Source organism: Capricornis sumatraensis, chromosome 14 (genome assembly GCF_032405125.1).
Source record: "Capricornis sumatraensis isolate serow.1 chromosome 14, serow.2, whole genome shotgun sequence".
Classification (NCBI taxonomy): Eukaryota; Metazoa; Chordata; class Mammalia; order Artiodactyla; family Bovidae; genus Capricornis; species Capricornis sumatraensis.
In genome coordinates, this window is record NC_091082.1 from 48,956,824 (window position 1) to 48,981,636 (window position 24,813).

The window sequence follows — 24,813 nt, forward strand, 5'->3', positions numbered from 1 at the left end:
TATAACAGCCCTCTGGGAGGAATAAGATGAGAACACATGTGTACTTATGGAGATGCTCATCCCCATTCAGGGATGGGGGTGAGCATCAAATAGGCACCTGTCCAGATCACTGCTAACCACACCTAGGGCTCCCTGAGCCCTGGAGTTCTGAGACCAGGAGGACTGAGGCCAGATTATTCCCACTCTGCTTGAGCTGGTGAGAAAGCTCGGGAGGGCACTTGCCGGACCCAGCACAGGGCCACTAAGAAATGCGTGGCAGATACACAAAGGGGCAGACAAGCACATAAAGACTCCTGCACCCCTCCAGCTCCCACTGCGCCCACCCTGCTCAGTCCACCCACATCTTCACCCTACGTCACCTCCTTCCCTGGGAACCAGACCCCCAAGGACCCACCAGAAGCCAGCGCGCCAGAAATGGCACCAAACAAGGTGGACACCACTGAGCCCCAGGCTCAGTTCCTGGTAGGTCTGACTTTTTAAGAGAAGGTGCTTTTTGTCTTTTCTCTCTCTCTCTCTTTTTTCTTTGTATGTGTGTGACAAAACTGCTATCATGGAGGTTTGAAGAAAAAAATAAACTGACAGCAATGGAAACTCTAATACTAGAAAAATGTCAAGAAAGCAAACGCGGGTTTCAATGAGACACTGAGCCTGACAGCTCATGGAAAAAGGCTTGAAACTGTCAAAACACAAAAAGCCCCCTTGCAAAGAGAACACAAGCACCTGCTTGTGAAACTCATCAAACCCAAAACACGCCTCACGCGCTGTGTTTGGGGGCCAAGCCAGGAGCCAGGCTAGGGCAAAGCTTTCCGTGGGGCCCGGGGACGTGGGGGCGAGGAGGCCTGAGTTGACCGCTGGGTGTCAGGCTGGGCACTGGGTGGTGGACAACCCATTGGGGGGGTGGGGGGGTGAGGAAGAGGGTGAAGGACTGAGACCTCTGCCAACGAGACCTGCCGGCTCCAGGACCAGTTCCTGAGTCTGGCCACGGCAACTACAGACAGTGTGGCCCTGGGTCTCGTCTCTTCATTATGAAATGAAGAGCATCACCCATTTCCCATGGAGCTTCTGGGTCTGTGAGACCATCATAGGACCCTGCCTTGAAACCAGAAAGGAAGCTCAAACCATTTGTGTTTGCTCCTTCCCCTGTGGTCAGGGCCCATACATAGTAGGTGGTCAGGGCCCATACATAGTAGGTGCTCAAACAATGCTTGTGGCACGTTGAGGAGGACCTTGTCCTGCCTTGAAAGATGTCGTCCAGGGGAGAAGAAATACTTGGCACACAATGGCTGGGGTTCCCCCTCCTGCCCCTTGCCAGGTGAGAGCTGAGTCTGCTGCCTGGATGGGTGAGGCATGGAAGGCTGCCTGGAAGAGGTGGTCTGGAGGCTGGCCAGGGATCAGAGAGAAAAGTTCAGATCAACTGAGAACTCAGGAAGGCCTGGACTCCTGGTGAGAAAAAAGGCCCCAGACACAGGGGAGCTGTCAGCAAACAGCAGCCACAACCTGCAAATGCTGACTGCGTGCAGGCTCTGCGCACAGCGCTTAACAGGCCCCGACACAACGGACCCACACACCCACTCTCTGAATTAGATCCCATCTCCAAGGCAGCGCTAGTGCTAAAGAACCCAGCTGCCAATGCAGGAGACAGAAGAGACGTGGGTTCGATCCCTGGGTCAGGAAGATCTCCTGGAGGGAGGGTATGGCAACCCACTCCAGCATTCTTTCCTGGAGAATCCTATGGACAGGGAGCCTGGCAGTCCATAGGATCACAAACAGTAGGACACGACTGAGTGACTTGGTACAGATGAGGAAACTGAGACACAAAGGAATTAAGTGATTCACCCAAAGTCATGTAGCTCATAGTGCAGAATCAGGACTGTAGCCCTGTTAGCCTGCTCCCCCCACCCCAACCCCTACAACCTGGGCACCAGCAGGAGGGAAGGGGTGGGGGAAATGACAAGGAGACTGGGAAGGAGGGACAGAGAGAAGAGAGGAAGGGAAGGCCTCTCCTAAGGGCACGGCCGAGGAGAGAATTAAGGACAAGGCGAATTTTTGAAGCTTCGGGCCCAGACCGCATCCGACGCAGAAGGGAACATGTCACAGTTTCCACCCACATTATATTCCCATCACATACGAGGTTGCACAGAAAGGAGGAGCAGCTTGTGGGAACCCCCCACACAGAGGGAGCCCCAAGGGAGTTCTGGCCCACCGTGCAGAGCTGCGGTGTAGCCGCGCACAGCCCTTTTGGACCCCTGGACACTCACCCACAGGCTCCAGCGTGGGCCGGAAGGTCTGGACTGGGTAGCACAGATGCAGCTCTGAAATGACAGCAGCAGGAGGACTGGGGTGCCAGCCTCAAAGAGTCTCAGCAGGCAGGACGGGAAAAGGACCCAGGCCGGGCCAGCACAGGGCACCCTGCCCTCCCAGGGCCCCAAGGATACATGCACTTACTCTGTCCAATCCACTTCCTGCAGGCCCTCCGGTGGCACAGGACGAAAGAGCTGAAGCTGACGACCACCACCAGTATCAGAATCACCCAGAAGAGCACAGGTCCTGAAACACAGTGGTGCCCTGCATTCTCACCCTGACATCCTGGCAGGGAGCCAGGGGCCCTACAGCAACCACACAGCACAGCCCTCACCCCAGACTGCTTCCTCCTTCTGGACACAGACTCCACTGTTGCTGACAGGACCTGGTCCTTTCCTAAGCCAGAAGAGAAACCCAGATCCTATCTATAGCTATCTGGTCCAGCCCTCACCCACCTGTCCTTTCTCGCCTGCCTCTGGGAAGCCCATGGGGAGCTGAAGAGTTGAAGGATGCACAAACCATTGCTAAAGGGGGAGAAATGGAGAGGTCAAGGAGGCAGAATGAAGAGGGAATTGAGGTCCAATAGGATGAGCTCAGGGGACTGGGGAGGAAGGCAAGCGTGATGCCCAGTCCCGGGCGGCTGGCAGACAGAGCAATCAAGACGGTGAAGTTAGGAGTCTGGCACAACTCCCGGCCTCTCCTCTAGACTGGAAACTCCACGAGGGCAGGCACAACATCTACTCCACACATAAGCACACTCAGCAAGTGCTCCTTGAATGAGGAGTCAAAAGCCCTATGCCATGGGCACCATGACCATCTCCATTTTACAATGGAGGGAAGCTGATGTTTGCAAAGATTAACAGGCCCAAGGTCACCCAGAGGGTAGAAATCATAGCTCAGGCCAGGCCAGCGCGACTCTAGAGCCCACACTGTTAACCACTATCTGGATATATTTCATTATCTCTTAGTACTTAACTTGCCTCTTTTTTTTTTTTTTTGCCCCTTTGTCACTTATGAAAATCAACATATAGTTATTATTTTTTAAAATCCATGTTTAGGTGCTGAAAAAGTAGCATGTACCCAATAGCTTCCCTGGTGGCTCAGTGGTAAAGAATCCACCTGCCAATGGAGGAGACGCTGATTCTCTCCCTGGGTCGGGGAAGATCCTCTGGAGAAGGAAATGGCTACCCACTCCAGGCTTCTTGCCTGCATGGGGTCGCTGAGAGTCGGACATGACTGAGAGACTTCACTTTCACTTTTCACTTGCATGCATTGGAGAAGGAAATGGCAACCCACTCCAGTGTTCTTGCCTGGAGAATCCCAGGGACGGGGGAGCCTGGTGGGCTGCCGTCTATGGGGTCGCACAGATTCGGACACGACTGAAGCGACTTAGCAGCAGCAGCAGCAAGAATGACTTAGCGAACGAACAATAACAACACGTACCAGATAAGTGCTTCTCAGACACCCTGTGCCTATGAATCTTCTGGGGACCATGTTAAAATGCAGAGTCTGATTCAGTTGGCTGGGGCAGGCTGGTAATTTGCTTTTCTAACAAGTTGTTAAACTGCCAAATCCAGGACCTCGCAGAGGGCTGGCTGAGCACTATCGCTGCCTAGTGTCCAACACTAGAACTGTAAGTCCTTAAAATCGCACGCCGGGAGCCGGTAATGCCCGGGTATATCATTCTTTGCTTACTGCCCTTTGCGGTACACGCTGTTACAACGTTAAAAGGTGAGAAAGCTGAAGCCCAAAGGAAGTAAGAAACTAGTCAAGATCATGAGGTAGTGGTAGTTTAGTCACACAGTCATGTCCGACTCTTGTGAGCCCATGTACTGTATGTAGCCCGCCAGGTTCTTCTGTCCATGGAGTTTTCCAGGCAAGAATACTGGAGTGGGTTGCCATTTCCTTTTCCAGCGCATCTTCCTGACCCAAGGATTGAACCCGCATCTCCTGCACTGCAGGCGGATTCTTTACCACTGAGCCACCAGGGAAGCCCAGTCAAGATCATGAGATTAGTCGCCAAATATGAGTAGCAATCACGGGCCATGGAGAAGAAGCTGAGAATAAAATCCCTGCTCAGAAGAATCAAGGAATCATCTCTAGCAAGTGACAGAGCCACAGCTCCAGATCAAGAAGCCGAAGACCTGGGGTCAACTTTGTTCCCAGGACTTCGCAAGCCCCACTCTTCCCCACCCCCACCAAGTGATGCTGTTGCCCATTGAGAAGCCTCCCTCCTTGTGGTCCCCAGGGCCCTGCTTCGTGGGGGTGATCATTACCTGAAACCAGAGCCGGCTTTCCCGTGGAGGAGAAGGAGATGGGAGCACTGGTTGAGACCGGGGTGTCCTCCCAGGCGTGGGTGACACCCGCTTCATGCTCCTTACCAGTCAGGGAGTCAGCCAGGGAGACCAAGGAGGGGGTGGGGCTGCAGAGAGAGAGGCCAGAGGTAAGACAGACGACTGAGATGGAAACAGAGGTCTGCGACCCCAGCTCCTCTGCCAACAGTCTCCGCCAGGCACTTCGAGGGCAGGGCCTGGGTTTCTAGGCCTTCTGGCCTTCCACGGTGCCAGCACAGACATAGACTCACATTCTCCAAAATGACCTGTGGGCTTGGCCTAGGGATCCAGCCCAAGCTCCACTGCCATCCCTAGCCGGCTGCCCCCACCCCCAGGCAGGGCCGGTGAAGAGAGAGGCCCAAGGAGTCACCTGATAGGCGCCCCATGGTCCTCTGGGCTGGTGTTGCAGTCAGGAGGGCTCCCCAGTCCAGGTGGCTCATAGGTGGTGCCTGTCTCAGCCATACCTGCAGGGAGTGGGTTAGAAACAGTGGCAAGACAGGATACTTGGGGCTGGTGCATGGGGATGACCCAGAGAGATGATATGGGGAGGGTGGTGGGAGGGGGGTTCAGGGTTGGGAACTCATGTACACCTGTGGTGGATTCATGTCAATGTATGGCAAAACCAATACAGTACTGTAAAGTAAAAAAATAAAATTAAAAAAAAAAAAAGAGGGAGGGAACATATGTATGCCTATGGCTGATTCATGTTGAGGCTTGACAGAATCAACAAAATTATGTAAAACAAGTATCCTTCAATTTATAAATAAATTAAAAAAAAAAAAAGAAACAGTGGCAAGGATGGTTACCAAAGGGAAAAGCAGGGAAGGAGGGATAAACTGGGAAATGGGATTAACAGATATACACACTATTATATATAAAAGAGATAAATAACAGGGACCTCCTGTATAGCAAGGAGCTATATTCAATATCTTGTAAATCAACTGTGCTTCAAATTTTTAAATTAAATTAAAAAAAAAAATCAGTGCCAAAGAGCCTGACGCATCAGGACTGGTGACTTCCGGGGAGGCAGCACCATGGGGCCGGAAGGACACGGCAGCCGGGCAGACCCGTCTGTGTCCTGGCTGTCTCCTTGCTTCCTCCCTCTCTGCTCCCTTCCCTCCAAGCAACAACTCTTTACTGAGCACCTGCTGCATGCTGGGAATTGGGACAGAGCTGTGAGCAAAACAGAAAAGATTTGCACCCCTGGGGGCCGACCAGCTGGTGGGGTTCCTAGACTCGGTGTCACATGAAGGCAGATGGGGGTCCCTATAATGCCAGGCTTGATCTCATCTCACTAGGGAGGCTTCCCTGAGGAGGGAGGTGTTAGCATGTGAGTGGGAGCGGGAGTTTCTAAGCAGAGGAAACAAAAGGTGGGGAAACCCCGGAGATGGGAGGGAGGAGAAGGAGTCATCAAAGAAGCAGATGACCCCAGTGCCAATCCGATGGTAAAATGTAGTATCTCTGAATGCTGGAATACTGTATGGCAATAAAAGAAATGAAATACTAACACAGCTGGGAGCTTCCCTGGTAGCTCGGACGGTGAAGAATCTGCCTGCAATGCAGGAGACCCAGGTTCGATCTCTAGGTCGGGAAGATCCCCTGGAGAAGAGAGTGACTACCCACTCCAGTATTCTTCCCTAGAGAATCCCATGGACAGAGGAGTCTGGCAAGCTACAGTCCATGGGGTGGCAAAGAGTCGGACACCACGGAGTGACTAAGTGTATTAAAACAGCTACAGCATGGATGAACTTCAAAAGCTCAGTGAAAGAAGCCAGACACAGAAGAATACAACTTATGGAAATATCCCCAAAAAGTTAATCTAGAGTAACAGAAAGTAATTTCCAGGCCAGAATACTGGAGCGGGTTGCCATTCCATTCTGCAGGGGATCTTCCTGACCCAGGGATCGAACCCACATCTCTCAAGCTTCCTGCATCGGCAGGCGGGTTTTTTACCACCAGCACCACCTGGGTAGCTATGAGTATTTGTGTACAAGCCTTTGCAAAAACATAATTTCACTTCACTTGAGTACCTAGGAAGGGGAAGGCTGTGTCACTGTGCTGACAGCATGCCTTTGAGGACCAGTTCAAGCACAGTCACTTCTGATCTGACCCAGCCACCCCTTCTCACAGACGGAGAGAAACACAGAGCCAGAGCTCCAACCGGAAATCAGGGCTCCAGAGTCCCAGCCTGGAGCACTTTTCATGGGACCGCACTGCCTCCTACTGGGGACTGAGCATTTTCTTACAAGTTTATGATTAACTGTTTCACTAGGGCAGAAGGAGATGGCCCACATTTGAAGTAGGTCCAGCCCGGCGATTAGCCCTCTCTGCTCCCATGTTCCTGGTGGGGGGGCACCCCTTTCCTTAAGTGATACAAAGCAAACCTCCCACCTGCCCATGTGTCTCATAAAAAGCTCTCATAATCCCTCTCAGATTTTTCCTGATTTTAACATTTTGAAGAGAAAGTAAGGCCAGGATTAATTTTCTTCTTGGATTAGTAGGGTCCTGAGGACCTGCCTCTTGAGAAACCTATATGCAGGTCAGGAAGCAACAGTTAGAACTGGACATGGAACAACAGACTGGTTCCAAATAGGAAAAGGAGTATGTCAAGGCTGTATATTGTCACCCTGCTTATTTAACTTCTATGCAGAGTACATCATGAGAAACGCTGGGGTAGATGAAGCACAAGCTGGAATCAAGATTTCCGGGAGAAATATCAATAACCTCAGATATGCAGATAACACTACCTTTATGGCAGAAAGTAAAGAACTAAAGAGCCTCTTGATGAAAGTGAAAGAGGAGAGTGAAAAAGTTGGCTTGAAGCTCAACATTCAGAAAACTAAGATCATGGCATCTGGTCCCATCACTTCATGGGAAATAGATGGGGAAACAGTGGAAACAGGGTCAGACTTTATTTTGGGGGGCTCCAAAATCACTGCAGATGGTGACTGCAGCCATGAAATTAAAAGACACTTACTCCTTGGAAGGAAAGTTATGACCAAACTAGATAGCATATTAAAAAGCAGAGACGTTACTTTGTCAACAAAGGATCCATCTAGTCAAGGCTATGGTTTTTCCAGTAGTCATGTATGGATGTGAGAGTTGGACTATGAAGAAAGCTGAGCACCGAAGAATTGATGCTTTTGAACTATGGTGTTGGATAAGACTCTGCAAGGAGATCCAACCAGTCCATCCTAAAGGAGATCAGTCCTGGGTGTTCATTGGAAGGACTGATGCAGAAGCTGAAACTCCAATACTTTGGCCACCTCATGCAAAGAGTTGACTCACTGGAAAAAACCCTGATGCTGGGAGGGATTGGGGACAGGAGGAGAAAGGGACGACAGAGGATGAGATGGCTGGATGGCATCACCGATTCGATGGACATGAGTTTGGGTAAACTCCGGGAGTTGGTGATGGACAGGGAGGCCTGGTGTGCTGCGATTCACGGGGTCGCAAAGAATCGGACACGACTGAGTGACTGCACTGAACTGAGGAACCCTCCACTTTTTGGAGGTTTTCACATAGACAGTAGGAGATGGCAGGGAGGTTCAAGAGAGGGGGCATACCTATATGACCAATTCATGTTGATACATGGCAGAAACTTCCCTGGTAGCTCAGACAGTAAAGCATTCGCCTGCAATGTAGGAGACCCAGGTTTGATCCCTGGGTCAGGAAGATCCACTGGAGAAAGAAATGGCAACCCTCCAGTATCCTTGCCTGGAAAATCTCATGGACAGAGGAGCCTGACGGGTTATAGTCTGTGGGGTTGCAAAGAGTCGGACACAACTGACTGACTCACACACACACACACACACACACACACACACACACACAGCAGAAACCAAAACAATATTGTAGAGCGATTAAAAATCAGCAAATTAGGACTTCCCTAGTAGCTCAGTGGTAAAGAATCTGCCTGCCAATGCGGAGACATGGGTTGGATCTGGGAGGATCCCACATGCCGGGAAGCAAATAAGCCCATGCACCATAACTATTGAGCCTATGCTCTATAGCCCACGAGTCACAACTACTGAAGCCCACGCGCCCTAGAGCCCGTGCTCTGTATCAGGAGAAGCCACTGCAGTATGCCCACGTAGGCAACTAGAGAGCAGCCCCCGCTCCCCGCAACTAGAGAGCGGCCCCCACCCCCGCAACTAGACAGCAGCCCCACTTCCTGCAACTAGACAGTGGCCCCCACCCCGCACAACTAGACAGCGGCCCCCACTCCCCGCAACTAGACAGCGGCCCCCACCCCCTGCAACTAGACAGCGGCCCCCACCCCCTGCAACTAGACAGCAGCCCCCACTCCCCGCAACTAGAGCAAAAGCCCTGCAGCAACAAAGGCCCAGCACGACCAAAACTAAATAAACAGAATTATTTCTTTTTTAAAAAGTAAATTAAAAACATTAAAAAAAAAAAAAAAGATACTCTGTCTTTCCATGTGGTCACCAGACCATTACCTGAATTAGTTGAAGCCTGGAGACCTTGGGCTATGAGGAAGATAATGCAATTGTTATGATAATTTCTACCTGTATTTGAGATGTCCTGGGGATTCAGTGAGAGTTGACTTGGAGAGGACTGGAGGAGCTCTTTTGCTCAAGAACACTAACTGTAGCTACACCCAGGAAACAATGGAAACAGTGACAGACTTTATTTTCTTGGGTTTAAAAATCACTGCAGCTGGCGACTGCAGCCATGAAATTAAAAGATGCTTGCTACTTGGAAGAAAAGCTATGATGAACCTAGACAGCATATTAAAAAGCAGAGCCATCACTTTGCCAACAAAGCTCCATCTAGTCAAAGCTATGGTTTCTCCAGTAGTAGTCATGTATGGATGAGAGAGTTGGACCATAAAGAAGGCTGAGTGCTGAAGAATTGATGCTTTCGAACTGTGGTGTTGGAGAAGACTCTTGAGAGTCCCTTGGACTGCAAGGAGATCCAACCAGTCAATCCTTAAGGAAATCAGTCCTGAATATTCGTTGGAAGGACTGATGCTAAAGCTGAAGCTCCAATACTTCGGCCACCTGATACGAAGAGTTGACTCATTGGAAAAGACCCTGATGCTGGGAGGGATTGGGGGCAGGAGGAGAAGGGAGAGACAGAGGATGAGATGGTTGGATGAAATCACCAACTCAAAGGATATAAGTTTGAGCAAACTCTGGGAGATGGTGATGGAAAGCCTGGTGTGCTGCAGTCCATGGGGTTGAAAGATTTGGACACGACTGAGTGATTGACTGAACACCACCACCCAGTTAGCAAGCACCCTCTGACCTCCCTTCAAGGCAGCCTCCCTTCTAAGGCAACCTGCAACAGAATCCAGCAATAGAAATGCTGTCCTTCCTCTAAGCAGAGAAATTGGGCCCAGCACTCCTGGGTGCCTCTCATCCCTTCTCTGTATGTATTTACCATAACCTCTCCATAACCTTTCTCCTTCCTCCATGAGTTACTGATTCTCCCCTTTTTTCCTCCTTTGGATCTGAAGGTCAACAGAAGACATCATTTAGTCCCTACTTAATCTGCCTGTGTTCTCTGGAAAAGGCTCGCTGGAAAGTGGGGCCGGGGGGAGGGAGGGGGAGCAGGAAGGAACCTGCCTGCTCTTAGACCCATTTAGAAACTTAAAAAAAAAAAAATAGATATTGTCTATCAGACTTAAATACTTCTCTTTAAATCCAAACACCTGATCCTTAGGCCAGTTAAAGGAGAACGGTCTTAGCATCAAGGTCAAATGGAATTTTTTCCCATACACTCAGAAACTGCTTAAAATTAGATGAAATTTTCATCTTCATACTTGAGCCGTACATTTGTCAGCTTTTTATTTTCCCTAGAGTTTTCAATTGCCTTTTTTCTTTTCTGTTGATGAAAGAATAATGTGCCTTCACCATATTCTCAAGTTGTTCAACTCTACTACTCCTGAAATTGACCACCATTCTAACTTCTATTCCTGTAGACAATTCCCTGGCACCCCTCACTTTCCTGCTCTGATGAGGCTCAACCAGATGTTGTCATGTCTTTAGCACCGGTGTCATTCTGGGACTTCCCTTCTCTTCTCTCCTGGGATGGAGCCACTGTTTTCTAGATTTCATGGCTTTTCTTTTTTGCCCCTCATTTAACTGGATTACATCGTCAAGCAACTAAGAAAGGATACATGGGGTTGTGGGGAAGCAGACTGCCCTTTTATGTCTGAAAATGCCTCTCTTGTTTTTGCCATGCTGTGTGGCTTGCAGAATCTTAATTCCCTGACCAGGGATTGAACTTGGGCTCCTTCAGTGAAAGCTCTGAGTCCAAACCACTGAACCACCAGGGAATTCCCTGAAAATATTTTTAATCTGCTTTCAAACATAATTGCATTTAAGCTAAAAAAATTATCCGGTCAACTAGGAAGGAGCTGGTGTGGTCCAGTGGAGAGCACTTGGGGTGACTCAGGATCTCTGTGTCCCAGCTCTAACTCTGGCTCTACGCATGGTTCCCTCAACCCGTAAAAAGAGGTGGCTGGGTCAGATCACAGGTGGCCAGCTTTGATCTGACCTGCAAAGACATTCTGTGTAGGCCAGCACAATGCCCAGGCATCCCTCTCCTAGGTATTTACCCACAAAATGAAAATGCATGTCCACACAAAAACCCATAAATGAACATTTGTAGCTGCTTTATTCATGGCAGCCCTAAACTGGAAACAAGCCAAATGTCCATCAGCTGGTGGATGGATAAATAAATGGTGGTACATCTGTTATGCCAGGCTTCCCAGGTGGTGCTAGTGGTAAAGCGTCCGCCTGCCAATACAGAAAGACTCAAGAGACTCAGGTTTTATCTCTGAGTTGGGAAGGTCCCCCGGAAAAGGAAATGACAACCCACTCCAGTATTCTTGCCTGTAAAATCTCGGGGATAAAGGAATCTGGCAGGCTACAGTCCATGGACTCGCAGAGTCGGATGTAACTAGGCATGCACGTGTGCACACCCATTATGTCTAGACGTGGGTGCTCTTCATTCATCCTGCTTTGCTCTTGGTAGGTCATTTCAACCTAAGTCTCATTGTGAGGTTGCCAAGAGACTGCCTCCTCTGGAAGGATGACCGGGTCAGGGCACCACCACATGTCCCCATCCACAGGCCCTGGAAACCGACTCTCCAGCAAGAATAAGAAAAAGCAAAGGCAGTCAAGAAACACCTCCTTTCTTCTGCAGTGGTCCTCTTGCGCCCTCTATTGTCATATACTAGAATCACACTCACAAGGAGAAAATGCTTGAAAAGGCTAATCTCTTATAGCACAGCAAGGGTTCATAGGTGAATTGGGGCCTGAGAGGCAACAGATTGGTAACAAGCACACTTTCTAAAAGTCATTTCTGGTCTTCTACTTTCTTACTGTTCCTTCTTCATTGCCTTATGTTATCACTCTGTGGTTGTAACTTCTCGAATTTTTCTGTGGACACTATTTTCTCTTCCATTCCTGGGTTCATCATTGCTTCACTGGTAGTAAGTTTTTCTGTTTGTGTATCTTGTTATTTTCCTTCATACTGCTGTTTTTCCTTATAAGTCTGAAGATGTATACTTCTCATTCATATTTATTTAGAAAGAATAGTGCTGAATATTCCAGCAGCAGGTGGAGTTTCTTCTACTGTGCTATTAGTGTGTCCTTTTCCCCATGGGTCTCCTCTCAGCAGGAGGTCTGCCTGGGAACTCTGGGATCATGGGTGGGGAGTGTGAGCTGGAAGGCTTTCACTCAGGGTGACTGGGCAGGAATAGCCTACTGACAGGGTGTACTTCCAAAGACACAAGCAAAGAGGGCTTTGCACCAGAGTGGCCAATACCTAGTTATCCCTAGATAGTCCTTCAGTGTCGTTAGACAAAAATTTGATCATTTTCAGCAGGATATAAAAACTCAGGCACCATCTCTCAGACTGGTCAGAGCCCATGGTATATCATTGCTGCATGTTTTCTCATTGCTGTTATATTCATGAATTTTTTAGATTGCACTTTGGTTGGTTGGTTTTGCATTGTTGGTGGTTTACTTTCTAGTCGTATCCAACTCTTGTGGCCCCATGGACTGTAGCCTGCCAGGGTCCTCTGTCCATGGAATTCTCCAGGCAAGAACACTGGAGCTGGTTGCCATTTTCTTCTCCAGGGGATCTTCCAGGCCCAAGAATCATAGCTGGGTCTCCTGCATTGCAGGCAGATTGTTACACATTTTTAATTTTTATGTTGGAGATGAAGTTGTAGCTTACTGCACTTTCTAATTCTCTGCTCCACCCCTTTCATTTTACTTACCTGGTCTGAGCCCAGAGCCTCCCTGGGGGTCTTATGAGCAGGTTACCCTCACTTTTCTGCCAGCCTCAAGGAGTGAATTCTGGGGTGGGTTTTCCTCTCCTTGCGTTTCATTTGTTGCCACCCTGCCATCTGTTATCCACCTTCTAAAACATCGCTGAACTCTCTCATCTGCTGATGAACTCTTTTTTGTTTGTTATTTTGTCTGCTGTCGAGGGTTTATATTTTTTTTCATCTGGTGAATGTCCACCATTTGAATTGGAAGCTTCCTCATAGGCTTTATATTGATCTATCTTGAGTCAATAAAACAACCTTGCAAGCAAGTCAAGATTTTACCAGCCCAATAATTTCAAGGAGAAGAATAACAAAATTTTTAAATAATTTAAAACAATCCTTAGAAACTCTTGCCAAAATGCCGAGTTTTGATTTTTTACCATTTCCTGGATCCAACTATTCAAAGAGAAACCATAGCCCAGATCTGACCTAGTTAATAGCTAGGAATAAAGGTCCTTGGTTGGTTGGAGGAGGGGAGAGGCACAGCTGTAGGGACACAGAGCTCAGCCCCTTGGTTGGGGATGTGAACTGCTTACCCTGGAGCTTGGTGACCATCCCTGGTGGGCAGTTGGGGTGGGTGACGCAGCGGGCACAGGAATTGGTGACTGGCGTGGCACAGAACATGCCAGGTTGACACTCACAGATTCGGGAAGAGTTCCATGTGCAAGGTGTCTTCTCCATGAGGCCATCTGGGGGACAGAGAAGGGTCCCAAGGAAGGACTGGAATGAAGAGGGCAGGAATCCAGAGAACCCCCGGAGGGCAGAGACGGATTTGCCCAGGAACACGTGCTTATTTGATTATTCTGTTGAGCAGATCTTTTGGTGCAGAAAGTAACTATGCTGAATGAAAGAAGTTGGCTAAAAAAAGGTGCATATAGGGACTTCCCTGGCAGTCCAATGGTTAGGACTCCGTGCTTCCACTGCAGGGGGCACAGGTTCGATCCCTGCTCAGGGAACTAAGATCCTCCATGCCGTTCAGCACAGCCAAAAAAAGAGTCTATGCTCTATAATTCTGTTTACAGGAAAAGCCAGAAAATGCAAACTCTTTCACAGTGACAGCATACCAAATGCCTGGGAATGGAAGCAGGGGCAGGGAATGGTGGGAGGGATAGTAAAGAGCTTAAGGAACCTTTTGGGAGGTGGACAGACAGTTCATTATCTTGATTGTGGTGATGGTTTCACAGCCACACACGTCTCAAAATTTATCAAACTGCACACTTTAAACATGTAACTTTTATTGTATATCAACTGTATCTATCTGTATTTAGTATGTCAACTGTATCTATCTGTATATGTCAACTGTATTTATTGTATGTATCTGTACCTAGTAATTTACTATTACTATCAGTAATAGTAAAGCTATTAAGAGAAAAATCCCCTCCAAAAAAAATTTTTTTAAGAAAATAATTCAATGATTAGGGGTGAGTGAGCATGGGTAAAGATGAACCAAGACTGGCCATGACTTGATAATTCTTTAAAACTGGGTGATAGTTCATAACCACTTCTGATTCTCTCTACTTCTGAGGATGTTTGAAAATTCTAGTGATGAAAAGTGGGGTTTTCTCCAAAATAAAAAGAAATTGTTAGTGGTTTTATAAAATACAAAGTGTGACAATGCATTTATACATGTTTAGGGATATTATGACCAACCTAGATAGCATATTCAAAAGCAGAGATATTACTTTGCCGACTAAGGTCCGTTTGTCAAGGCTATGGTTTTTCCAGTAATCATGTATGGATGTGAGAGTTGGACTGTGAAGAAGGCTGAGCGCCGAAGAATTGATGCTTTTGAACTGTGGTGTTGGAGAAGACTCTTGAGAGTCCCTTGGACTGCAAGGAGATCCAACCAGTCCATTCTGAAGGAGATCAGCCCTGGGATTTCTTTGGAAGGAATGATGCTAAAGCTGAAACTCCAGTACTTTGGCCACCTCATGCGAAGAGTTGACTCATTGGAAAAGACTCTGATGTTGGGAGGGATTGGAGGCAGGAGGAGAAGGGGATGACAGAGGATGATATGGCTGGATGGCATCATGGACTCGATGAACGTGAGTCTGAGTGAACTCCGGGAGTTGGTGATGGACAGAGAGGCCTGGCGTGCTGCAATTCATAGGGTCGCAAAGAGTCGGACACGACTGAGCGACTGAACTGAACTGAACTGAGGGATATTCTGCATGCTTTATTAATGGGTGAAAATAGAATTACTGTATCAGTGGATTAGATAAACACAATTTGCTCAATAAAGACATTGGTGGGATACTTAGAGGCTGAGAAGCCCTGCATGATAAAGACAAGGGGCTGCACTATTAATTATAATATTGTATTAACATAACCAAGCCTGTTTGAGGCAGTGTTTCTAGCACTGTATCCAGATTAACTCAGGTTAACCTATTTAACTCTCAGAACACCCCTCTGAAAGAGTCTCTCACAATGTCCATTTTACTGATGAGGAAACAGGCCCAGAGAGGTTAAGAAACTTGCTTGCGTTTACAAGCTTTCAAGCAGTAGAGCCAAGATTTGACCCCAGGCACTTGGGCTCTACTCCACAGCCTCGCAGGGCTTCATTTACGCAACTTGAAGGAATTCTGGGGCCCAGAGTCATCTATTTCCTCATCTGACACAGCAGCTGTGATAGATTATATATTTTCCAGGAATGGCCACAGCAATAGCTTTCGGTCTGTCTGCTCTTCCAGAGCTTGGCCACTTACTCATCCAAAAACTCGACTCTTTTCCCCTTCCATGACTCCAGGGGGAACCTGTTCCCCAGCCTTCAGAGGCAGAATGCAGTGGAAGTTACGCCATGTAATTTCTGAAAGTGTGTTAGTTGTTCAGTTGTGTCTGACTCTTTGCGACCCCATGGACTCTAGCTCGCCAGGCTTCTTTGTCCATGGATACTCCAGGCGAGAGTCCTGGAGTGGGTTGCCACTCCTTCTCTGGGGGGTCTTCCCGACCCAGAGATCGAACCCAGGTCTCCTGCATTGCAGGCAGATTCTCTACCTTCTGAGTAACTTTTGAAGCTGGGTCATAAAAATGAGTATGGTTTCTATTCTACTACCAACTCATCTTTGGGTTCAGCACCCAAGTTCAGTTCGGTTCAGTTCAGTCACTCAGTCGTGTCCGACTCTTTGCGACCCCATGAATCGCAGCATGCCAGGCCTCCCTGTCCATCACCAACTCCCGGAGTTCACTCAGACTCACGTTCATCGAGTCTGTGATGCCATCCAGCCATATCATCCTCTGTCATCCCCTTCTCCTCCTGCCCCCAATCCTTCCCAGCATCAGAGTCTTTTCCAATGAGTCAACTCTTCGCATGAGGTGGCCAAAGTACTGGAGTTTCAGCTTTAGCATCATTCCTTCCAAAGAAATCCCAGGGCTGATCTCCTTCAGAATGGACTGGTTGGATCTCCTTGCAGTCCAAGGGACTCTCAAGAGTCTTCTCCAACGCCACAGTTCAAAAGCATCAAAAGCACCAGCACCCAAAGGAAGCCCAAATAGCAGCCGACATGAAAAGGATCTGAGGGCATCAAACCCAGACCCATGAATGAAGAAGGTGCATATGATTCCAGCTCTCAAGCTTCAGGTTTTCCAGACCTCATGCAGCAGACACCAGCTGGCCCTCTGGCGTCACGTCTGAATTCTGACCCACAGACTCCACAACTACAATGAATGGTTTGCTTTTTGCCACTCATATTTGGGAAAATTTGCTCTGTTGCCTTAGTAACCAGAACAGTGACCTCCAATGACCACAAACAGAATGTCCTTTCCCCCACGTGGCCTCCCCCGACTCCAGTCCATGTTGCTGCAGAGACAGAATCACACCTCGCCCTGGTGGTGCAGGCTGTCTTGGGCTGGGGCTATAGCCATGGCAGTCTGGGACCTGGGTGGCTGCATGGACTTCACAGGGCAGCTGGTGGTGCGGCGGGCAGCTGGCCGCAGGGAGAACACCAGCAGTCAGCCTCTAAGTGCTGGTACAGTGGTGCTCTAAGAAGCAGTGGAGTGAGTGATGAGCCCAGAACCTGGTAGCAGATGCCAGGTTCAAATCCTGCCCCTGCCATTTGTGAGGGCTGTGGCCCTGGAAATCCCCTGACTTCCCCAAGCCTCAGTTTCCTCTTCTGTAAAATGGGGGCAATCTCAATCCAGGCATCATGGGATAGGTACAAAAAATAAAGAGACAAGCTTGAAACAGGTAGCTGATTAACAAATGCTTCTTTGCAAGACAGAGTGAGTGCATGGAAACTCTCTGAAAGGGAGTCACGGCTATCAAAGCCCACAACAGTCAGTGGGAGTCACTAGAAGCCGATTGCTCAAAAAATGCCAGTGAGGTGAATCAGGATCCCGAGGACTGAGCATCCAGGACCCAACTCAGGGCTCCCACCCCCAGATTCTTGGCCTCTCCTTCCAAGACCATCCTTACTCTCTGGAAGAGGCCCCAGGAGGAGAGGCATGGCCCTTACCTCCTGAACATGTCACACAGGCCTTGCAGCGACCGTCCCTGTCCAGGTAGTAGTCGTGGTTACACTGCTTCCTGCAGTCAGCAGACCCCCAAGGGCACGGGGGCTGCAGGGTCAGCCCTGGGAAAAGAAGCAAAGAAGCTCCAGGCCAGGTCACGTGGGCAGAGGCTTCACCCTCACCCTATCCCACCCCTCATCACTGAAGCCCCCCAGCTCCCAAACTCTGCACGTGTCAAGTAGTCCTTCAGAGGGAGGCCTCAGGCTCAGAGAGGGAAGGGATATGTCTAACGCCACACAGGGAAAGAGGGCCAGCTGCCTCCAAAATGACCCTCCTGCTTCTGGTCCCTCCCTTTGCCAGAGCCCTCTCCCCAGTCTCATTGCTCTGTCACTCCCCAGCTCAAAACTTTGGTAGCCACTTTCTCTTTGAATTCAACAAGGATACAAGGATGCCTACCATCACAACTTCTATTCAGTTTGATCCCATAGATTATAGGCAATGCAATAAGGCAAGGAAAAGAAACAAAAGGAGCAAGGTTAGAAAGACATCAAGCACTTATGGACAGATGATACCACAGACTGCACAGACCATCCGAAGAGGTTGTAGATACATTATTAGAAGGAATAAGTGATTTTAGCAAGATAGTTAGATATAATGTCACTATATCAAAATCAATTGAATGTCTATATATTTGCACTGAACCACATGAAATTGCTGTTTAGATAGGACAGAAATAATCAAATATTGGCATTTCACACAGTTCAAACTAGTGCTAACAATAAAAAAGTTAGCACATGAAGTATTGAAAAAGAGATCATTTATATTATCGACAGAAACCCCAAAGATGTAGAAATCTAACAAAAAGATGTAAATATCTCTACACAGATCATAATAAAACATTATTGGGAGAATTTAAAGAAGGCCCAGATGGGGAGAGGGATAAATTAGGCTGTTGGGATTAATGTACACACATGACTATATATAAAACAGATAATCCTACCCACACAAATATGGACCCTTGATTTACAACAAAGATGGCGTGTAAAACAGTGAGGAAAGGACAATTTATTTGACAAATGGTGTGGATTCAACTGGATATTCATAGGGACACTTTAAACAAAGGCAAAACAGTAATGACCTTAGGAAGTAAATGTAGGATGTCGTTGAGACCTCAGTGGAGGGAAGGCCTTGCAGAGCAGAACATGAGAAGCACTAGTCAGAAAGGGAAAGATGGACCAATTTGACTACACTGAGATTAAAAACGCCTCTTCATCAAAAGACACCATGAAGAGGATGAGAAGGCAAGCCACGGGGTGGGAGAAGATGTTTTAAACACAACTATAAGACAAAGGGCTCAGACCCAGAATTATAAGAAGTCCTAGAGATCAATTCAAAAAAACAAAGAGAAATGAAAACATATTCATCAAAGACTTGTTTTCCATTATTCACTACAGCCAAACAGGAGAAACAACCCAAATATCCAAAAACTGTGTGTTAAACAAAGTGTAATATTCTTACACATTCATGTACAATGGAAGACTATCAGGTAATGAACAGGAGTAAATGGGGACCCTAATTGGTTGCCATGGGAACTAGAGGCGGGCATCATATTGAGACCTGCAGAGATGGGCCTGCTCCGCTGCCCCAGCATGCCTCGGTGTCTGGTACCCAAACCAGGAAAAACAAGTGAGTCTTCCATTCTCTACTCTAGCCCTCCAAGGTCTCAGTCCCAGAAGGCCTTGAGAGCCTCTTCGCCCCATACTGGTTCAGTGACTGTTTGCCCTGACCACCCCACACACAGCACCCTACCCACTGGACACCATTGCCCTGGAGACTGCCCCTGGCTCCTCTAGAGAGCTTACCTGGATCTGGATTGAGCTTCACCACGAAGGAGCTGGAGTTGGGAGTCATTTTAGAAGCATCTTCTGGGGTGAGGGGGATGTCCCCTCCGAGAAGCATGGTCCTGGCACCAGGGCTTGCTGGGGAGGTCAGGGTGGGCTTGGCCTGGGGGATGGCGCCACTGGGAAAGAAGCCAGAGATGGGACTGGCAATTCTTCTGATGGTGCAGGGGGAATCTGTGCTCAGGGGCAGCCGTTTCTATAGAGAAGGGGCCCCCAGACTCTGCCCACAGCCTCTGGCAGGCCCTCTGGCAGATCCTGGGAGCAAGAGCTGTGTTTTCTTGTCCTTCTGGGTCTCCTGTGTGCTCAGGGAAGGCTGGGCACACAGTAGGGCCTCAATGACCTTTCTGCTCTGCAGAGAGGCCCCCTGGAGCCCTGACACCCTGGACTGACCCCCATCCACATCCCCAGCCCACAATGCCCTGGGTCTCCTATCAGGTGGGACAGCCCCACACAGGGGTCAGCTGGATAGTGTGGGGCTGAGAGTCACCTGGTGGGGCCCTTGCAGTCCTGTGGGCTGGCGCTGCAGTTGGGGCTGGCCCTTGGGGAAGCTGGTTCACAGACGGTGTCCCTCTGTGCTGTGCCTGCAGGGAGGACAGCGATGCCTTCAGGTTTGGTGCTGAGGAGCCAGAGACTCCAGGAGCAGATTCTTACCACCACAACCCAGGAAAACACAGCGGCCATCTGATCTTTGTGCCTGCCCAGGATCCATTCACCTTTGGGGTAAAGTAGCCCAGTTTTCCCGGGAGAATTACACCTTCCACATTCAGTATCTGTGGTAAGGAGCTGGGACAGACTGACCACCCCACTCCCACTTCCAGGAATAGCCATGGGACGGGCTGCACCAATCAATCCATCCCATTCCTGTGGCCATGATGGGCTGGCTCAGGGGTGGGCACATGACCCAAGCCATGTCTATGAGAAGCGACTTCAAGGTTTTGTTCTTGTTGTTGAGAATATAGGAAGGAGAAACAGATTTTCCACTGGAGTTGAGTAGGAAGCGAGTCTGGAGCTGCTGGTAGATATTTTACAGGAGAAGCAACACACAGTGGGGTAGAGATGAGAGACGGAGAAAAGACAGAGCTCCTGGATCCAGCCACACCTGAAGTTCCACAAAGAAAACTTTCAATTACGTGAACCAAATAATTTGTGACCTCCAAACCGAAGAGTTCTGAAGAATACTGGGTGGAAGCAAAGTGGAGAAGAAACCATAGTGCTTTCAGTCAAGTGGACCTGAGTTTGAACCTTTTGGTGGAAGTGGCTATGAGCAAGTCTGACTCATCTCATCTACCTGCACTGTGGTGGGGTGACAAGACTTGAGCATAAGGTTCAAACACTGGATTAGATATTCCCTGCTCTGTGATCTTAAGCAATTTACCTGCCATCTCTGAACCTCAGTTTCCTCACTTGTAAAATGGGGCTAATACAGCCTTATGGAGTCTGGAAAATTTCAGAGGAGAAAGTCGGTGCAAGGTCTTAGGGTAAGACATAGCTATAAGCTCCACCTAAGGCAGAAAGTACTTTCCATTCTATAGCTGGAGAGACTGAGGCCCTGAGAGTTGCTCGGCGGGAACTCTCACAGAGGAATCGAGCAAGGGTTTGGCAGCCAAAGGATGGAGTGCTTTACAAGCAGTGCTATCCAATAAAATACGTGGATCACAAGTCACTTTTTAAAATTTTCCAGTAGCCACATTTTGGATAGTAAAGAACAAACAAGTGAAATTAAGCAATACATTTAACCCAATATATCTAAAATATGAACTTTCCTGATGGCTCAGCAGATAAAAAATCTGCCTGCCAATACAGGAGATGCAGATTTGATCCCTGGCTCAGGAAGATCCCCTGGAGGAGGAAATGGGAACCTGTTCCAGTATTCTTGCTTGAAAAATCCCACGGACAGAGGAGCCTGGAGGGCTGCAGTCCAAAGGGTCACAGAGAGTCGGACACAAATTATGTTAGTAGATAATCAACATAAACCAATTAATCCTAAAGGAAATCAACCCTGAATATTCACTGGAAGGACTGATGCTGAAGCTGAAGCTCTAATACTTTGGCCACCTGATGTGAAGAGCCAACTCATTGGAAAAGACCTGGATGCTGGGAAAGACTGAGGGCCGGAGAAGAGGGCAGATGATATGGTTGGATGGCATCATCGACACAATGGACATGTGTTTGAGCAGACTCTGGGAGATAGTGAAGGACAGGGAAGCCTGGCGTGCTGCAGTCTATGGGGTCGCAAAGATTCCAACATAACTGAGACTGAACAACAAATTCAACATAAGAAATAACAAAATGTATACTTTCTGTGTACTAAGTATTTGAAATCCAGCGCATATTCTATACTGACAGCCCATCTCAAGTGACTGGCCACATTTTAAGGGCTCAACGACCACAGATGGCCAGTGGTACAGCTTTAGGCAGAGGTCTGGGGGCAGGAAAGAGAGGCCTCTGGCGCCACCGTGTGGCAGATGCAGGAATGCCGTCGAGAGAGCCAGAGCTGGTCCACAGGTAGCAGCAACAGAACTCACAGCTGCCTTTCTTAGAGAAGAGCTTCTAAGCAAGAAAAGCCCCCATGTAAGGCCTTCCAGTTACACTTCCTCATTTACAGAAGCTGAGACCGAGGCCAAGAAAGGGCTGGGAACACACCCCACAGATGCAAAGCTGTACAAAATCCCAGGTATCTGATGCCCAGTTCAGAACCCTTTCCCAGGTAGCACTAGTTGTCATTGCAGAAGACACAGGAGATGCAGGTTCAATCCCTGGGTTGGGAAGATCCCCTGGAGAAGGGGATCAGCTCCCCACTCCAGTATTCTTGTCTGAAGAATCCCACGGACAGAGGAGCCTGGGAGGCTACGGTCCATAGGGTCGCACAGAGTCAGACAGGACGGAAGTGACTTAGCATGCATACATGCACCTCGCCTGCCTGCAGCTGGCAGGCTTCTGAGGATCCGTCTACTGAGGGTTCTGCGTGAGCAGGGCGAATCCAACCAGATTTGAACTCTACCTGCCCCCAGCTCTGATCTCCCAGTCACATCAGTCGACAGACATCTCTGAGGGGCAGATACCGCGCCTCGCGGGGAGATGACTGTGAATGTGCTGGGCATGGTCCTGGCCCTCACGAAGCTACGGGGAGAGATGGAGACGAGCACTGACCACACTGAGACAGAGACCAGCGTTCGCATCCATGTTGGGAAGGAGGCGTGATCTGTGAGAGGTCAGGAGGTGATGTCTGAACGGACAGCTGAAGGCAGAGTTGAGTTCACTGGGTGAACAGGGAAGGAAGGATATTCCAGAAAGAGGGAACAGCATGTGTGAAGACCTGGTAGAGAAAGCATGGCACATCCATGGACCCAAACAGGGAAACCAGCTCTGATCTTCTGGGAAACGCCAGGACAGAAACTTCAGGTTTCTTTCTTGCTTATCAAGCATCAGAGAATTTCTGCCCCGAGCCTCAAGCCAACCCAAGACCTCCTCCAGCCAGGGCAGTGCCTGGAACTCTTTCTGAGCCTGGGACCTGAGGTGCAGGGAAGGGACCGCAGAGGCCTCTGGGTGCATCCTCGGCATCATCATGATAGGAGATGTCATCTGTCCAGCAGGAAGGAGGAGGTGGGAGGTCGAGGTGGGGGTGGGGTGGCATCAGCACAGATCGTGGTCCTGGGCGGTGGGGATACTCACCCTGCAACTTGACAACCATTCCTGCCGGGCAGACAGAGTGGGGGATGCAGCGGGCACAGGAGTTGACGACTGACGTGCCACAGAACATGCCGGCCCGGCACTCACAGACGCGGGAGGAGTTCCTTGAGCACGGCTTCTTCTCCACGAGGTCTGAGGGACACAGAGAAAGGTCACTGGGGACTCAAAGAGGGTGAGGGAAGGGACCCAGAAAGCCCCCATGGACAGTCCAGCACATGAGGGAAGACACTGCTATGGTCTTCCGCTGGGCAGGGCAGCTGGCATGCCCTGCTCTTCCTTCCAGACTGTTCCTGAGATGAGGGCAAGAAGGCAGATGGGGTCCATGAGGTAGCCTCCACCTCCTAGCCCACATCCCTGGAGATCACAAAAATGATATAAAAAATAAATGAATATCCCAATATTAAATTGGGCAAAAAAGACAGGGCGGGATATCATATGCATATTTTAAAGTGAAAGCAGCTAGTTGGAAAGGCTACCCACTGTGATTCTAACTACATGACATTTGGGAAAAGACAAAACTAGAGAGACAGTAAAAAGATCAATGTTTGCCAGTGTTTGGTAGGGGTGGGGAAGGGGAAGACGAATGGGCAGAGCACTGAGGATTTTTACGGCAGTGAAACTATTCTGTATGCTACTGCAACCATGGATAGATGACATTATAAGTTTGTCAAAAACTAGAATCTACAATGCAAAGAGTGAACCTTAATATAAACTACGAACTTCAGTTAATAATGCACCAACGTTGGTGCATCAGTTGTAACAATGTACCACACTAACGCAAGATGTTAATAACACTGGGGAGTAGTGGGAAATCTCTGTACTTCCTGTTCCGTTTTTCTATAAATTGAAAACTTAAAAAAAAAATACAAGTCTATTAAATTTTTTTCAATGGGCAAAGGAATGGAGAATACCCTTCCCTGAGAAGATACACAAGTGGCCAGAAAGCACATGAGAAGATGCTCAACGTCACGAGTCATCAGATCCATCCATTAGTCATCAAAACAAAACCACAGTGACAGACCACACTGTATCCACTAGGACGACAGAAAATAAATGTCAGACAGTGACAACACTGGGTAAGGATCTGGAGAAACTGGAATCCTTGTAGAATGCTAGTGGGAATATAAATTAGGACAGAGCTGCGGAAAGGAGTCTGGCAATTCCTCAAAAAGTTAAATATAGATTTACCATAGGATCCAGCAATTCTACTCCTAGATACATATCAAAGACAGCTGAACACATATGTCCATACACGAACTTGTCTGTGAATGTTCATACTAACATCATTCATACTAGCCAAGTAGGAACAACCCGATATTCATCAGCTGATATACAGATAAACAAAATGTGCTATAGCCAAATAATAAAATATTATTCAGTCATAAAAAAAGGAATGACGTACTGATGCACACTGCAAATGGATAAACCTTGAAAACACTACATAAAGTGAAAGAAGCTAGACGCTAAAAGCCACAAACTGCGTGATTCCAGTTACATGGAAGGGCTAGAGTAGGCAAATCCATCGAGACAGAAAGTTGATTAGTGATTGCCAGGGGTTGGGAGGAGGGGAGAACTAGGAGCTCAGGGGTTTCTTTTTTTATTGAAATAAAGCCGATGTACAATAGTGTGTGTTTCAGGGATGCAACGTAGTGATTCACAATTTTGAAAAGATATAATCCATTTATGGTTATCACAAAGGAATTCTCTGGGGGGAGCGAATGTTCTGGAAATAGATAGTGGTAGTGGTTGCACAGTGTGAATATAAAACCACAGCACTGTACACTTTAAATGATGAGTTTTACCTTTTAAAAAAATCACTGGTAAAAATAATATT

At 48.4% G+C, this 24,813-nt stretch overlaps 1 protein-coding gene across 1 annotated transcript in view; it reads right to left on the minus strand.

The window, feature by feature from the left end:
- Nucleotides 1–23,049, minus strand: part of TNFRSF8 (TNF receptor superfamily member 8) — a 36,603-nt gene extending 13,554 nt beyond the window's left edge. Inside the window, exons 1-9 of the mRNA XM_068985735.1 lie at nucleotides 22,962–23,049; nucleotides 19,777–19,870; nucleotides 19,251–19,408; nucleotides 17,394–17,510; nucleotides 13,479–13,631; nucleotides 5,005–5,098; nucleotides 4,578–4,723; nucleotides 2,446–2,547; nucleotides 2,259–2,312 (exon numbers count right to left, since the gene is read on the minus strand). Coding sequence (XP_068841836.1) covers nucleotides 2,259–2,312; nucleotides 2,446–2,547; nucleotides 4,578–4,723; nucleotides 5,005–5,098; nucleotides 13,479–13,631; nucleotides 17,394–17,510; nucleotides 19,251–19,408; nucleotides 19,777–19,870; nucleotides 22,962–23,049 — 1,006 coding nt within the window. The remainder of the gene's footprint in view (nucleotides 1–2,258; nucleotides 2,313–2,445; nucleotides 2,548–4,577; nucleotides 4,724–5,004; nucleotides 5,099–13,478; nucleotides 13,632–17,393; nucleotides 17,511–19,250; nucleotides 19,409–19,776; nucleotides 19,871–22,961) is intronic.
- Between the last annotated feature and the right edge of the window lie 1,764 nt (nucleotides 23,050–24,813).